The 15,202-nt window shown below is 33.9% G+C and overlaps 1 protein-coding gene across 2 annotated transcripts in view; it reads right to left on the bottom strand.

Moving 5' to 3' along the window:
* The window catches only part of LOC138691528 (zinc finger protein ZFP2-like), a 43,381-nt gene extending 28,587 nt beyond the window's left edge, over positions 1 to 14,794 (bottom strand). Inside the window, exons 1-3 of one of the 2 annotated variants that reach the window (XM_069813558.1) lie at positions 14,718 to 14,794; positions 8,829 to 8,914; positions 5,925 to 6,062 (exon numbers count right to left, since the gene is read on the bottom strand). In XM_069813558.1, coding sequence (XP_069669659.1) covers positions 5,925 to 6,062; positions 8,829 to 8,909 — 219 coding nt within the window. In that variant the 5' untranslated portion in view covers positions 8,910 to 8,914; positions 14,718 to 14,794. The remainder of the gene's footprint in view (positions 1 to 5,924; positions 6,063 to 8,828; positions 8,915 to 14,717) is intronic. The other variant, XM_069813555.1, reaches the window with a different exon arrangement.
* Between the last annotated feature and the right edge of the window lie 408 nt (positions 14,795 to 15,202).

Here is a 15,202-nt window from a genome sequence, read left to right as displayed (position 1 = left end):
GTTTCAAAACTGCAGGGCATATCTCGTAGGGTACATCGCGTGGTGAATTCCTCTCCGTATTTCCTGAGATATTAACTATTTTCCATACCGCAAATTGGGATAAACACGACCGCTGAGGTAAACTTGAAAATAAAAAAGCAGAGCATTTATATCTTAATATGACAGACACCGATTTATAAAGTTCATTATTATTTACATTTCTTAAGAACCGGTATTTCCTTTATTATTTTGAGTCACAAATAGTGCTGATATTATGATGTAACTTTTTTTATGGCAAGTTTACCGTATTTTACATTACATCAGGGGTGTATACTGGTTAAAGGGCTTGGGCTACCGCTGACCCTATTATTACACAAAATATATCTAACAATTACTTTAATTTTAATTACTATGGTAAACTAATAATACAAAATTATTACATTATGTTATATTATAAACTTTTTCTTTTGTAATTTCCTTGGGCTACCACCGGTAGCCCGCAAAATACGCCCCTGCATTACATTCCCAGTTTTCACACATAGGCTTAATTTAAACATATCCTACCTATATAGTATGCAATTTACATGTAATTACTGTTAATATCACGTAGGTGAGAACAAATAAATGAACACACAATTTTGTTAAAAAAAATTAACTTCAAGTAACTCAGAAAATGTACTTCTATTTTCAATAAATAATCACTGGAACTGTAAAATCAACACCAATAACAGTCATGCAAATTATTACAGAAAAGATTGCTATTTTATATTAAATTTAAAATCGCTATTTTATTTCTTGAGAACTTCATACGTCTGCCACATCAATCTACACCAACACATCAGAAATTTATCGACACAGTCTGGATTTATTCAAGAAGTGAATATTTTGCAAAAGGAATACAATACTACATGAATTCTTGAAAAATTAACACCATGATCCCTACTTGAATGCAATATAACATTCAACTTTAAAAAAAATATAAAGAAAAAAACACGAATTAAAATATTATGGAATTAGGCCTAATTGCATTAAAAACTGCAGATACATTATCCAAAATCGGAATGGTTACACATTTACACATATGATCCCTGCAACAAAATAAATACTGTAACAGGTATTTACTTTGTTTTCATTTAAACTGTCCTTCCTGACATATAAATAGGTAACTGATAACTAATAAATGCTTTATAGAATACAATACATAGGCTATCGACATTGTGGATTATTGGTTATTACTGAGTTAGGATTTTCTGATATACACTTACCTCTCTTGGTCTTTAGGGAATCTGAAGAACGACAAATTCGGAGATTTAAACTTGTTACTGCAATTTACAGCACTGCACACATTGTCTTTATTCCGACGCATGATTAAAACGTTATTATAACATCTCGCATCCCTTAAAAGCACGTGCTGACTGTATCAACCTGTGCCTTGCCTGCCGCTTGGGCGCTAGTGTCGCGAATGTTGACAAAAAAAAGAGTGTTGAAGTTGCGCGACTGTATGTATTAGACTGTGTGATTACTATAATTTAACAAAGCATATAGCAAGTAGGATAAAGTATGCACATTAAAATTAAATGATATGTCAATCTTCATTAAATTGAAGGGTTCACAGCCATACTGGGCCAAGTGCCATTTACTAAAACCGTAGAAAACAAGGGTTAAAATGAAGTTATTACCTTAATTTAATGGAAACATAACAAGTAAAATAAAGTGTACACGGGTCATTCCACGAGATGAGGGACATAAAGACAAAATTTTATATTTAATCGAAGAAACTGTTCTTTTGCATTAAAAAGTTCTCAAATTCATTGACTTTATACAGCATGGTATAATTTTAATTTTATCGCCATAATTTGTTTGTTCCCAACAAGCAAAGTCGACATGGCTGCTACAGAGGGATTCTGGTAAGATTACGTCATTTGATTTTAAGACATAGCTATCAGAATATTAAATTCCATGAAGTTAGTGCTATATTACCTTTGAAAGTAAATGTTTCAGTGCCTGTATGTAGTAACAATGAGTGGAAATATAATCTATGAAAGTAGTTATCCACTGTTAAAAGAAATACTTAGGTTATTTAACGTTTGTTACAAAAATATTAATTTTATTTCATAATTAGAAAACTGTTTTTTATTTTAAAATGAAACTTTGTATTATCTTCCTCATGTAAGCTACATAAATACTAGACGTTCTGATTTTTAAAATAATAATTTTATATAAAATCTGTGTAACAAACATTACATTGAATAGCAACAAATGTTACATAACAATGTGGTAACGTTTGTTACACAAAAAATAATAAGATAATCAGATGTAATACATGAAATTATTGATTACTGGCTATGTTTGGTAGGCTTATATTTAAAATAAGACGTGTTTTAGTACGTTTTCATGTTTGATGGGCCATATATGCATTTCAGTATGAAAAAAGCTCCAAAATCTGCTGCTGAGAGAATGTGTGAGTACAGAGCTGGAATGGACACAGAAAAAACTCAAGAGAGACTAGAAAAGTGTCGTAATATTATGAGGAAACTTAGGAAAAAGCCAAAATCAAAATCGGAAAAATCTGCAGAAAGAGAAGCCACTAGGAAGCGAGTATAAGAATATCGTAGAAGACAAAAAGCAAGAGTTTTAAGTTCATGTATTTTGAAAGACGGTTCTTCAGGAAGTCCTCCTTATAAGAGTGCAAATTCTTTTGGAAAGGCTATAAAAAGAGCACAAAAAAACCTTCCAAGGAGCCCTCGAAAACAAACAGCCGTAGTAAGAAAGCTTGCCGAATCATTTAATCTATTAGTACAGCCAGCAAAACATTCCACATCTTCTACATTGCCTATTACTGCAGATACTATGCAAATGGTGAAGGATTTTTATGAATGTGACGATGTTTCCCGCCAACTCCCTGGAAAAAAAGATTTTATTATAATACATGAGGATGGAAAGAAAGAATATATGCAAAAAATGCTGCTTGTGTATCATTTGCGTGAAGTATACACACTTTTTCAAGAGCAGAATCCAAATGTAAAGATTGGTCTATCAAAATTTTGTGAAATGCGACCGAAACATGTCAGGTTGGTCTCTGATAAGAATCAGATAATGTGCTGCTGCCCTTACTGTGAAAATACGCAGTTAATGATTTCAGCAGCGCCCTGGAAAACAAGTGAAAAACCAAAAACCAACAAGGAGCTTCTGAAAGAAACAGTTTGTCAAACTGAAAATAAGAACTGTATGAAAAGAAGTTGCCAAGAATGTGGAGATATTGAATCCACGCTGATTACAAAAATTTATGATGACTGTGATGAGGTTCACACCAAGCATTGGGAAGGTGGACATCTGGTTCAAAAAGATAATGTCTATAAATGAATTCTTCACTTATTTCAAGGATCAGCTAACGCAACTATCCAATCATATATACAATAAAGGAAGACAATGGAAGGAACAGCAGAATCAAAAATCATCACTACAACCAGGACAGCTGCTTCTCCTAACATATTTTGCTGAGAACTATGTAGCAAAATTTCAGAATGACGTTATGGCAGCACACTGGACACACACATCAGCAGAAACATCAACAACAATCTATACTGTAGTTTGCTATTTCCGAAAATCTTCTACTGATGATGTCACAACAATATGTTTAGCAGTCATTACTGATGCACAGAGTCATGGCACTGCTGAAGTTGCTGCTTTCAATGAAATCCTACTAAACTACCTGTCTACATTAAAGCAGTCTCCTATAACTTCAGTTTATCTGTGGACTGATGGTGCTGCACAACATTTTAAAAACCGGAAGGCAATATCATACTTGTGCACACTATCCAAAATTCTAGGATGTAATGTTGAATGGAACTATAACGAGTCTTACCATGGTAAGGGCCCACACGATGGTGTTGGAGCTACCCTTAAACGCAGTGTATGGAAGCGAGTTTTACAAGAAAATGCTACCGTGCAAAATGCTGAGCAATTTTATGACATCACAAAATCTAACATTTACAACATACATTGTTTTTATGTCCCTGCTGGTAAAATTGACTCAATTGCTGCAAAATATGTAGAAGAATGGAAAAGTGCATTGCCAGTGGTAGAAATCCAACAAGCTCGATGTGTGAAAATTGCTGCACCAAGCACAGTTGGGCTCTTCTCAAATATTGGAGATGTTGAACCATTTAAGAAACATAAAATAAAAGAAACGCAGGAAGAAACAAGCAGTCCTACAAAATCTACTCATTCCATTGATCATGCCATGAATTCAAAATTTTCAGAACTATCAGTTTGTGATTACGTATTGGTTCATTACCCACAAACTGGACAATATTATGTCGGACATATATTCCTTCTCAATTATGTGAGTAATATGTGTAGTGTACAATTCATGAGAAGAAGAGAAGGAAAGAACACTTACTTTGTGTACCCAACAAATGACGATATAGATGAAATATCCCCAGACCTAGTTTTAAGCACATTGCCTAAACCTAAGGAAGTTAGGGGAAAATTTATTTTCAACACAAATTTTACTGTGCTAGTTGAGTACGAATGTTATTGTACTCTCAAAAATTACCTTTTTTTTAAAATGATCACTAGGATGTTCTTTACAAACTGTTCAATTCTGACTTTGTAACGTTTGTTACTCCAAGTTTTTAATTATTTTCAAGTAACAGACATCTGTAGAATTAAAAACGTTTATGTCATTTAGTTCTGTAATCTTCCTAGATTCAAGCTGTATTTTTTTTATCTGACATAAAATATTGTAAGAACAGAGAATCACAACAGTCTTTCACAACTTGAGAATCCATGTCCTTTGATGTAACGTTTGTTACATTTTTTCAAATTGTAAACCAAAGAACATGCACCATCACAATGTTATACTATTGGTACTACATAATCTTCACACTATCCTCTATTAGTAGGTATGTTCAAAAGCATTGCTCTTGTCTACAGTTGACTGCAGAAAAATGTCAAATGTTCAAATCCATGTAAGAATGTAACGTTTGTTACAATGGAATGACCTACACATTAAAACTAAATGATATGTCAATCTTCATGAAACTATAGTAATCTATAGTAATGATTTCTCTGCTTTTAATAAATGGCGCTTGGCCCACTATGGCTCAGAACCCTTCAATTATAGTATATACTTAACTTTAACCCTTTCTTTCTCCGATTTTAATAAATGGCGCTTGGCCTGCTATGGCTCTGAAACCTTCAATTATAAAATTGTTCACGAAACACATGTTACTATTTTAATGTCTCTTCAATCTATTATTAAATCCTGATGACAATGAATGCACGTAAACACACTCCAGAGTCAGCATTCATATAATTTGTATGAAAGGCCTCGTCTAGAATGATTTTATTGTTCATAATCTTGTGCATTGGTTTACTGAAGGTGTTGGAGTGGAAGACAGGAATAATACTCTGTCCTCAAGTAACAGTCAGTGTAACGATGCTAGGATGGGAAGGAGTAGGATGGAAAAGGAACTATGAAGTAGTATTTGTAACTTGTGATACTAAGGCGTAGTTACAAACAACTGGTCCCAAGAAATAGACAGCAAATATGTGGAGTTTGGCTAATAAACTAATTAATTTAAAAAATCACAATTAAGTGAACTTCTCAAACCAGATGCAAACCACCAGTTTGGCCACCTTTCACGGGATTAACTGAGATTGACCTCTATTCCACACTGCACTGTCAATTAAATTAAAAGCAACATGCCAACATCAGAGGGGATCAAATCATCAAAATGTATATAATTTAGTGAACGTTCAGGATTGTAATTTCTATAATAAAATTGGGGTGGAAAAGATTAACGAATGATAAAGGATGAAGAAATAGACAGCATGACAGAAAAATCGTATCCACTGGTCACCTGAATCTATCAGACACCATCAGCCAGTATGTAACAGAGGCAGAACTACTGACCAACTCACTTCATAAACTGACTCACCTCAACTTCACTTTTCATGACGGGAAAGTCCATTAGCACAGGTGTTTTATCAACTGTCATCTCTGATATGAGATCGTAGCTGTGGCTCTTACATTCCGTCTTTATTTCAGTGAAGTGCTGATCTAATACATCTCCTTCCTGTAACACACAAAACATAATTATTATTAAATATATTATATGTAACTGTTCACAAAAAATCAGAGACAATTTCAATGTCTCACAACTCTATTATTAGATCCTGATGTCAACGAACGCATGTGAACACACTTCAGAGTCAATAGTGAAACATAAGTTGCACAAAAAGCCTAGTAATGCACCATATAAGGAAATAGCTCTGTAATATCATTTTGTTTTGTTGAAATACATGTTTACTTTTTTTTATATTTCCACATAGAAGTATATTTCACCTCATAATGACAATCTATAACAAGAAAAGTATACCGTCAAATGTGAAATATGTTTTGAAATGAGTTGTGTTAAATGATTTTCCTGAGAGTAGTGAGTGACAGAATTGTAGTAGAGTTGTTCTGTTTAATATTGACTCAAGTAGCAAATTATTGTGATCTCTAACATCTCTTCTTATATTACTAGAGCGAGACAAGTTCGAATGGATGCTACTGAAGCTGTAATTCAAAGCTATGACCAAGGTGAGAAATAAATCAGTACCTTGTTTTAAGCAGCAACATCTCCTTGCTGATGAAACTAAACAAACAACTATTCTTCCAGTTAAAGAATTGAATCTGGCAGGCTCACTAGCCGATGAGTCTTCATTGGGGAAGACACTTTGTCATAAAACTTTAACCACTGTGTGATATCTTAGTCCACCAATTCAGAGATTAAGAAATAATACAGGTAATATACCTTAAGGCACGTGCCCATTATGTGGACATAGAGAAGATGACATTCATATTGTTTTTGAATGTCAATATACAAAAGAAATACGGATGAAATTTACAAATGAAAAGTTCCTACAAATGAATAAAGAAATAGCTATAAAAAATTATGAATAATAATAACATAAAGTTACAAAGGCAAATAGGTCTATATATTTTCTTTTTGGCCAAAAAAAATTAGAATGGAAAGAATAAATGAAATAGCTAGAATTGAATGAGAAAAATTAGATAAGAAAAAAGGTTTAGTTTTTGAATAGTACTATCAAGAAATAAAATAAAACACATATATTCAAAAGTTTTTAATATACTAGAATAATGGAAGATTTATATATGATAGCTGCTCAGTGCAGATTGAAACGTGAAGTACATCTTAGGCAAGTGAACAAAGAATAATTGTATCAACATACTAAAATGAGTTGAGTCTTGCACAAAACTAGTTGCAAGTAAAGGATAAAACATATTATACAAAATATGTTAAGTTTAGAAATTATATTAAAAATTGTATATCTATATGTAAATTATAAAGTATATAATCTAAGGTTTCAATCATTGTATGTATGTATACTCTTTTTTTGTCTGTGAACTATAACAAATATCATATCATATTATCATATCATACCTTTGTTCACGAAGCATTCTGATGAATATGAGCAGCTACTACAGCTGGCGAAATCTGGTTCTGCGGACCAGCTGTAACTGTTATAATAGCCTAATACAAGAATATAACTTGTGACGTGTTGGTGAGCAGTACTAGTTACTGTTGACTTGAATTTTGTTAGTGTAGGCCTACTTCAGTCTGCTAACTATAAATTGAAACATGTAGCTTATAGTTATTGTGTCAAAGTTTACAGTGTTATGTATCTCGAACATAGAAAAGATCACCTATACTTTGACCAAAACTACTTCCGACTTGACAGCTTACAGAGAAGGGGGAGCAGTGTTGTCATGTTGCCCATCTTTCGTGTAAGCGAGTGCGCTGCTGATAGATTGCAGTAATGAAAGGCTGACATGAACACATATATTTCTAACCAATTTTTTAACAATGAGCATTAAAATTGGTGTACAATATTATTTTAGTACCAGTAGCAGTAGCAGTGGCGGTGGTGGTAGTAGTAGTAGTAGTAGTAGTAGAGTGGTAGTAGTAGTCGTAGTAGTAGTGATAGTGATAGTGGTAGTAGTAGTAGTAGTAGTAGTAGTAGTAGTAGTAGTAGTAGTAGTGTTAGTAGTACTGGTAGTAGTCTTCAATGTAATACCGTTAGCAAAATGTTGAAAGGACTGTAAACTGTAAAAACAAGTTTAAAATTAATATGAAGCTTTCACTTTTATGAGTGCCGGTATTCTTCAATGTAATATTGTTAGAAAGGCGTTGAAAAAATTGTAAACTGTAAAAATATTTATGATGAAAAATCTACACGGCATATTTCTTTTCCAATATCAATAACATTGCTCTTATTAATTTTAACACAAGCAGTAGTTCTCATTATGGCTTGCGCCAACGGTAAAAGAGGTCCGCAAATATCTTTTTCCTTCTCAAAATACTCTCTTACATTACACACCTTCTCTCGCGCTGACTCTTTAATGGGGCACCTTGTCCAATATTCTTTGTTCCCCGCCTACCTTTTTTTCCTTCCGACATTGCACAAGTCACCTCTTTAGAAAACCTCGCAGAAACTAGAAAACACACACTAGTCGCACATTCCACCAATAACAACGAAGATAACATGTCTTATATAATTTAAACACAATAATTATCGATACACGAAAACAACAATACAACTAAATAATATTTTTAATTCACACAAAGCACGCGCAAACCAGCCAACTCAAAGTCATTCTGGGTACTATATTCACCACTGGGCCACAGTATTCACGTGCAACTTGAAAACACAGACACGGAAACACCGTCCTGTTACCATGGTTACGCGTCTCTCGTGATTGGTTGATTTGAATGGTTGCCATTTGTGAGGTCGGAAGTAGTTTTGGACAGACCATAATATCACTGTTCATTTACCTCTGATAAGGGCTTCTTTTCTGCATCACTTGTCTGCATAGGCAATGGGTTGATGTCGGGTTCCATCTTTATCACATCCATCTCTACTGAAACAGGAATTTATAGAGATTGACATTCATCTGCAGGATGTAAGATATTACAAGAGTCTTATTTACAGCGGTTGTAACATAGTTTGCTGAATACTCTGAACTTGTTCTGAACAAATTATCTGCTATACGCAGGAATGTAAGACATGTTGATATTAGCGGTAAGTCGCTATGAATTGGATATGCAGACTCCTCGTGTACAAAATGAGATCCCATTTCTCTATAGAATCAATTGGAGGAGTGCGTTTGTGTGGGTAAGTGCGCTCATATGCTTCATTGAATAAACACTACTCTTTCTCACGATGTCACCCAAATTAGTAATCAATGAGGGAGAATTCAAGAATACTTTCAAAACAATGCTTTAACTATTATCCACTTTTAAATACCATCTCATTAACTTCTCGCGTGTCAGAATTTACAACCCTGTTGCTTCAAAAGTTATGATGTGGTTTGGAATACTAGGTAATATGGTTGTGGGACCATATTTGACTGAAATCTAACCGAGACACATATAGGGACTTAGTCGACAGCACTATAATGGAGTTGCTGTAAGACTTGTCACTGAACAAACGAATAAGAATGTGGTTTCAACAGATAGGAGCATGGCACATTATGCTCTAAAAGTTCGCCAGAAACTAAATGAGATGTTCGGTGTACACTAGGTTGGAACTGTCACGGCCTTCACGGTCACCAGACCTCACACCTCTTATTTATTTCTATGGTGATTTGTGAAACAGCGTTTTTTCACACAAAACCTACATCTATATAATATATGACTTGAAGTGAAGGATCACCTATGTTATCCAGCATATCCCACCTGCAACACTTTTAAGCATAACGGAAGAATGTGACCATCGGGAGAGACACTGTCTTCAAGTAAATGAAGCACATTCTGAACATCTGCAGTAATAAACATACTGTACTTACACTACTGTATTTTCAATTAAAGTAATGTTTCCCATTTGTCAACTGACTTATGGTAATTACTAATTAGCAATGGACAGCTGCACAGTGCTCCAAAATCCATATTTACGAGGAAAAATGTAGAAAAATGACATGTCAAAAAATAAAATAAAACCCTTAATTTTTACTTTTCCTATATAACTGAGTAACACTCAATTGATTATCTTAATCAGTGTAGGTGGCTGCAGAGTGAGGTAAGAAGATAGTAACATGCCACATTTCGACCATGCAGCGTTCTTACTCAGCAAGTGTCTCGAGTCTACCCTTTTCTTTGTGCTGTAACTCTGTTGTAAGTGGTCGATTCCTATCATATTTGATATCAACATGTCAAGTGGTTCTTTAGATATGTAATAAAGTTTGTTTTTGTTACATTTAATATTGTTATAACATGTCAGATTAGCATGAATGGACACGAGACAAAATATAAATATAACCATTGAGTGCACACTTGGCTAAAGTAGAGAAAAAAACACCCTTTCTTCCGTCCCAAAATGATTTTCTTTTCACTTCCTCCAATAATTATCGCTATTTTAAATGAAGTCTTAAGGTGCGCAGATTTGCGGAAGTAATAAATTATGCGCACTATTCTTTCCAGGTGCAGTAGTGCAATTCTTCTCGTTGTAGTTATTTAAATATCTGAGAACCGAATCTGCTACAATTCGCAGAATGCAAGGTGAGAGATTGTTAATTATATATCAGATGAGCTTCCCGAGTGCCCAAAAGGTGCAATAGTACTTAAACTATTACATTTTTTCCCCCATAAGATAATTTATCGTTGGAGAGCAAGAGGATAAAGCATATGAGTTTTCTTTAACGAAATGAACATTGGCTTAGGAGCTACTTATTAAATTAGGTTCTCATCGTAATAGTAATGACAATTTAGAGAAAACTTATTCTTTGAAATAGTCGTGGCTGCTCAACAGAGCTTTTCCATTACAGCAAGTATGAGGTCGAAACAAAGACAATCCAGAGAATTAGTGATAGTTTACGAAACAAATGTACTACCTGTAGCTACTGTGTAAAATTTCATAAAAATCTGTTAGATCGGAGAAAAGTTACTAATTTTGTCTAAATGCATCCCCCTATAAGTGACAGTTCCCCTTATACCAACCTAATCAGAGTTTGTATACAAAACAAATGTACTACCTGTAACTAGTGTATAAAGTTTCATCAACATCTTTTAGGTAGGACAAACGTTACTAATTTTGTCTAAATGCATCCTCCTATAAGTGGCAGTTTCCCTTATACCAACGTCATCACAGCTTGTATACAAAACAAATGTACTACTTGTAACTACTGTGTAAAATTTCATAAAAATCTGTTACATCGGAGAAAAGTTACTAATTTTGTCTAAATGCATCCTCCTATAAGGGATACCGTAAACTGGGGTAACTTTGAACATTTTTTCAGAAAATCATATTTAGGTTTCTACATGCAGCACTTGTTATAGATGGAAGTAAATTTGGTATGAGAATGATTTTATGATAATTTACCTCCATCTATAACAAGTGCAGCATGTAGAAACCTAAATATGATTTTCTGAAAAAAATGATCAAAGTTTCCTTTGTGTTCAAAGTAACGCCAGTTTACGGTAGTTCCCAATATACCAACGTCATCAGAGTTTGTAAACAAAACTACGTGTAAATACTGTATACAATTTCACGAAAATATATTAGATAGGAGAAAAGTTACTAATTTGTCTAATTGCGTCCCATATAAGTCATAGTTTCCCTTATACCAACGTAAATATTTAACATACAAATAATTTTCATGTGTAGGCCTGTATGTTTCGCCAATATGTTGACACCTTTCTGCTGCTTCCACTGCTCAGCTTACGTCGGTGGTGAGTTACAGTGCAAAATCATTCTTCCCATTATCTTTCCCGTTTCCAACCAATATAGGCCTAATGAAAACCAATTTAACAACACAGTGAGAAAAGTCATAAATGTTACAAGCTTTTGGTGTTCACAAAGAGATCTGTTAATGAAAATTAGCATAAATTAATTATAATGGCTCGAGGAAACAACAATATGCTACAAAATTTCATTAATCCAGTGATTCAGAATTAAATTATTTGTAAAGAAGTCACAGTTTTCATACTGTTCCAGAATTCTTTATGTCTTAAGATTACGCCATACCACAGCCAAGTATATACAGCCACGAAGTTCAATACGTAAGGAATAAGCATCCATAGATAGTTGCTAACCACTAGGGTCGCTACTATCGCCTCATTACAGTCAATGCGAAATAACACCGGCACAATCTATTGTTCCTAGTACCTTCAAGAACTCATGCTTTGTGACTGTCTATACTAGACTGTGGCCATACTTATTTATTAATGCTTACGTTAATTGAATGTGTGAACTTTAAGAAAATTGGAAAGGCATTTAAGAGTATATTCGTCTTACAGAAAAATAATTTATCGGGCCGCGGTCTCTCAAAGGTTGAGAATCTCTGCTATATACAATTGTATTTCCAATTAGAGTAAAGTTTCCCATTTGCCAACTGACTTCTGTGACACACGGTAGTTGGTAATTACTAATTAGCAAGGGGCCGCCGGTCTTTTACAAGATATGCGACAAGGTTAGTGGATTAGTTCAGGAGAAATCTAAAGGTTAGTGGATTAGTTCGGGAGAAATCTAAAGGTTAGTGGATTAGTTCAGGAGAAATCTAAAGGTTAGTGGATTAGTTCAGGAGAAATCTAAGTGACGTGTGCCCGACAAATATGTGAAAAGATTTCAGTTATTTGAGATCCTGGGCCTCACGTCACTTAGATATCACCTCAACCACTGCCATCGTGATCTAGACCAGGCCGTAATGTAGGTTGTGTGACGTCACTCGATGAGTCGGGCTTTTCTATTTGAGTATATGGAGCTGAGTGAAATATATTACTTTAATGCGTGTCAGCGCTCAATTTTATTTAGTGTAATGTGTGTATAAGACCCCTTCACACTTCTTACTGCATAATATGTTGCAGAAATAATTACAAAACTGTGTTATTTTAATGTGAACGGAGTTTTACATGGTAACATAACCTGGTTGCATCAACATTTTAAGTTTGGAATGGAAGCTATTTTGAGATTTAATAAAGAAGAATTATTTATATTGTGATTTTAATTTAGCACATCTACCTTCCTTACTTGTAGGTACAAAATTTACCACAGTCCCTCCTATGAAATTAGTGTATGTACAGTTGTGTGTTAATCTGGTAGGTTAGATAAATACAATTCATTATAACCCAGTATAGTAGGGAACAAATAAATAATACAATTAAATTTTTATTCAATGTAATATGTGCATAAGTTCCATTAATGTGTTGCATAATGTGGCAGGAATAATAAATAAAACTGTGTTATTTTTATGTGAAGAGAATTTATCATGTTAACATAACCTATCTGCGTCAACATTTTAGGCTTAAGTTGAGAACGAAAACGGTTTTGAGATTTAATAAAGAAGAATATATTTTTTAGGATAAACTTCAGAACACGGTTACCGTCCTTACTTATAGGTAGAAAATTCACCACAGTCCCTCCTATGAAATGTACATACGTCATATTACTTAGTAGCGCTGAGGTATAGTTCCGGTAATTTCTGAACTGAAAACAGCTGAATTTATTTTTTGTGGAGATGCATTTGATCCTATAAGCAAGGCATATTAAAATCCTGAACGAACCGAACTAATTTGTATATGCAAGATGTATGAATACGAAGGGAACTACCTCAGCGCTAGTTTAGCCCTAGTAACATATTAAACTAATCAGACTTCAGACTGGAGTACCGTCTGAAACGAATAAATACAATTGAAGTGTAGACAAATTGCATTTATGAGTTATACGTAGCGTTATGCTTAATTATAATGCATAATTGCGAATATGGAAATAAGGCAAGTACTGATAGAATAAACATAACCTATAACTTCAATACATTAAAATATGCGTGCGATGCAACTAAAAATTGTTGAAACGTGCATAAATGAATGTGCAAGAATTTCGTAATGAAGCATGAGTGCTTTATTTCAACTAATTACAATTCTAGATACTGTAACAGTAATGAAAACTATAGGGTATAATTTTTCGTAATATACTATATGTATCTCGTTTTAAGTTCAAATTGTGTATATTATCAAACGTCGTATTATTTACTCGTATAATGTAGGTTATTCACAAATAAAAAGGGCGCAATAATTTAAATTTAATAAGACAAATACGGTAAACTAACAATAATGGATTAGACAAGAGTAACATCGGTAACGCTGCACTTAGGCCTAATCACAACTTACTTTACATGCCAGTCAATGTTTCACTTTCAGGTATATATTATTACACATATTTAGCCTACTGTTTATAAGACCAAAATTTCACTTAACCACATAAGGGCGCAATATTTAATCGAAATAAAGGCAGGTATTACACATACGAACTTTGCCTGCAACAACGTAATTTTCACACCAAAAATAATATTATACCTTAAATTGCAAGTAAATTGTGTCTCAAGTGTCTCACAATCACTGTTTAAAATTTTACTGACGTAATTACACTGCATTTCAGAGAAATATATGTTATTCTTCATGCACTGCAACTAAGTCATATGGTTGAAAGACCGCCTTTCGCGATCAGCTGTTAAGGGAGTCACGTGGTCTGCCTTACGGCCTGTATTAGATCACGATGGCAGTGCCTCAACTAACCCACTAACCTTGTCACATACCTTATACAAGTTACCAATAATAGTTATGCAACAATAACAGAACTGGAATGACAATCGTATTGAAAAGTAAAAACATATATTAACTTAAGTACGTTTAAATTCGTAATATCTCTTAAAACTGATAATTGTAACTTACCTCATCAACGTTATTTACTGCACTTGTACGAAAGTCGAACACCGGGAACGCAGGCAACACATACCAAAACTTTATTGCAATAGGAACAAATCAAGCACAGAGATCAGTGATGCCGTGAAAGGGAAGTAATGGTTTCAGACAGACGATCGAGGTTCAGAATGGCTGTAAATAAATTTCATACTTTATTCTTCCTTGTAATAATTTTTAGCATAATTTTTCTTCTAATATTACTTATTAAAACTATTAATAGTAAGCGCTGATAGTAGGTAATCGGTAAAATCAAATAATTACTCATTTTTCATTGCAATAGAAGATCGATGATGCGATATATCACGTCATGTACGATGGAAATACTTCCAAATATTAATGTAATCAGGGGTTACCGCTGGTTTCCTTTCTCCCACCCTACACCATATCACTGATCTTTCTTCCTCACATATATTGCTCTACTTCTCTCTTTTCCCGCAACTTACTTTATTCTACTT

This window comes from Periplaneta americana, chromosome 16 (genome assembly GCF_040183065.1).
Source record: "Periplaneta americana isolate PAMFEO1 chromosome 16, P.americana_PAMFEO1_priV1, whole genome shotgun sequence".
NCBI lineage: Eukaryota > Metazoa > Arthropoda > Insecta > Blattodea > Blattidae > Periplaneta > Periplaneta americana.
Note: the sequence above shows the minus strand (reverse complement) of the source record. Positions and strands in the feature narration are given on the sequence as shown.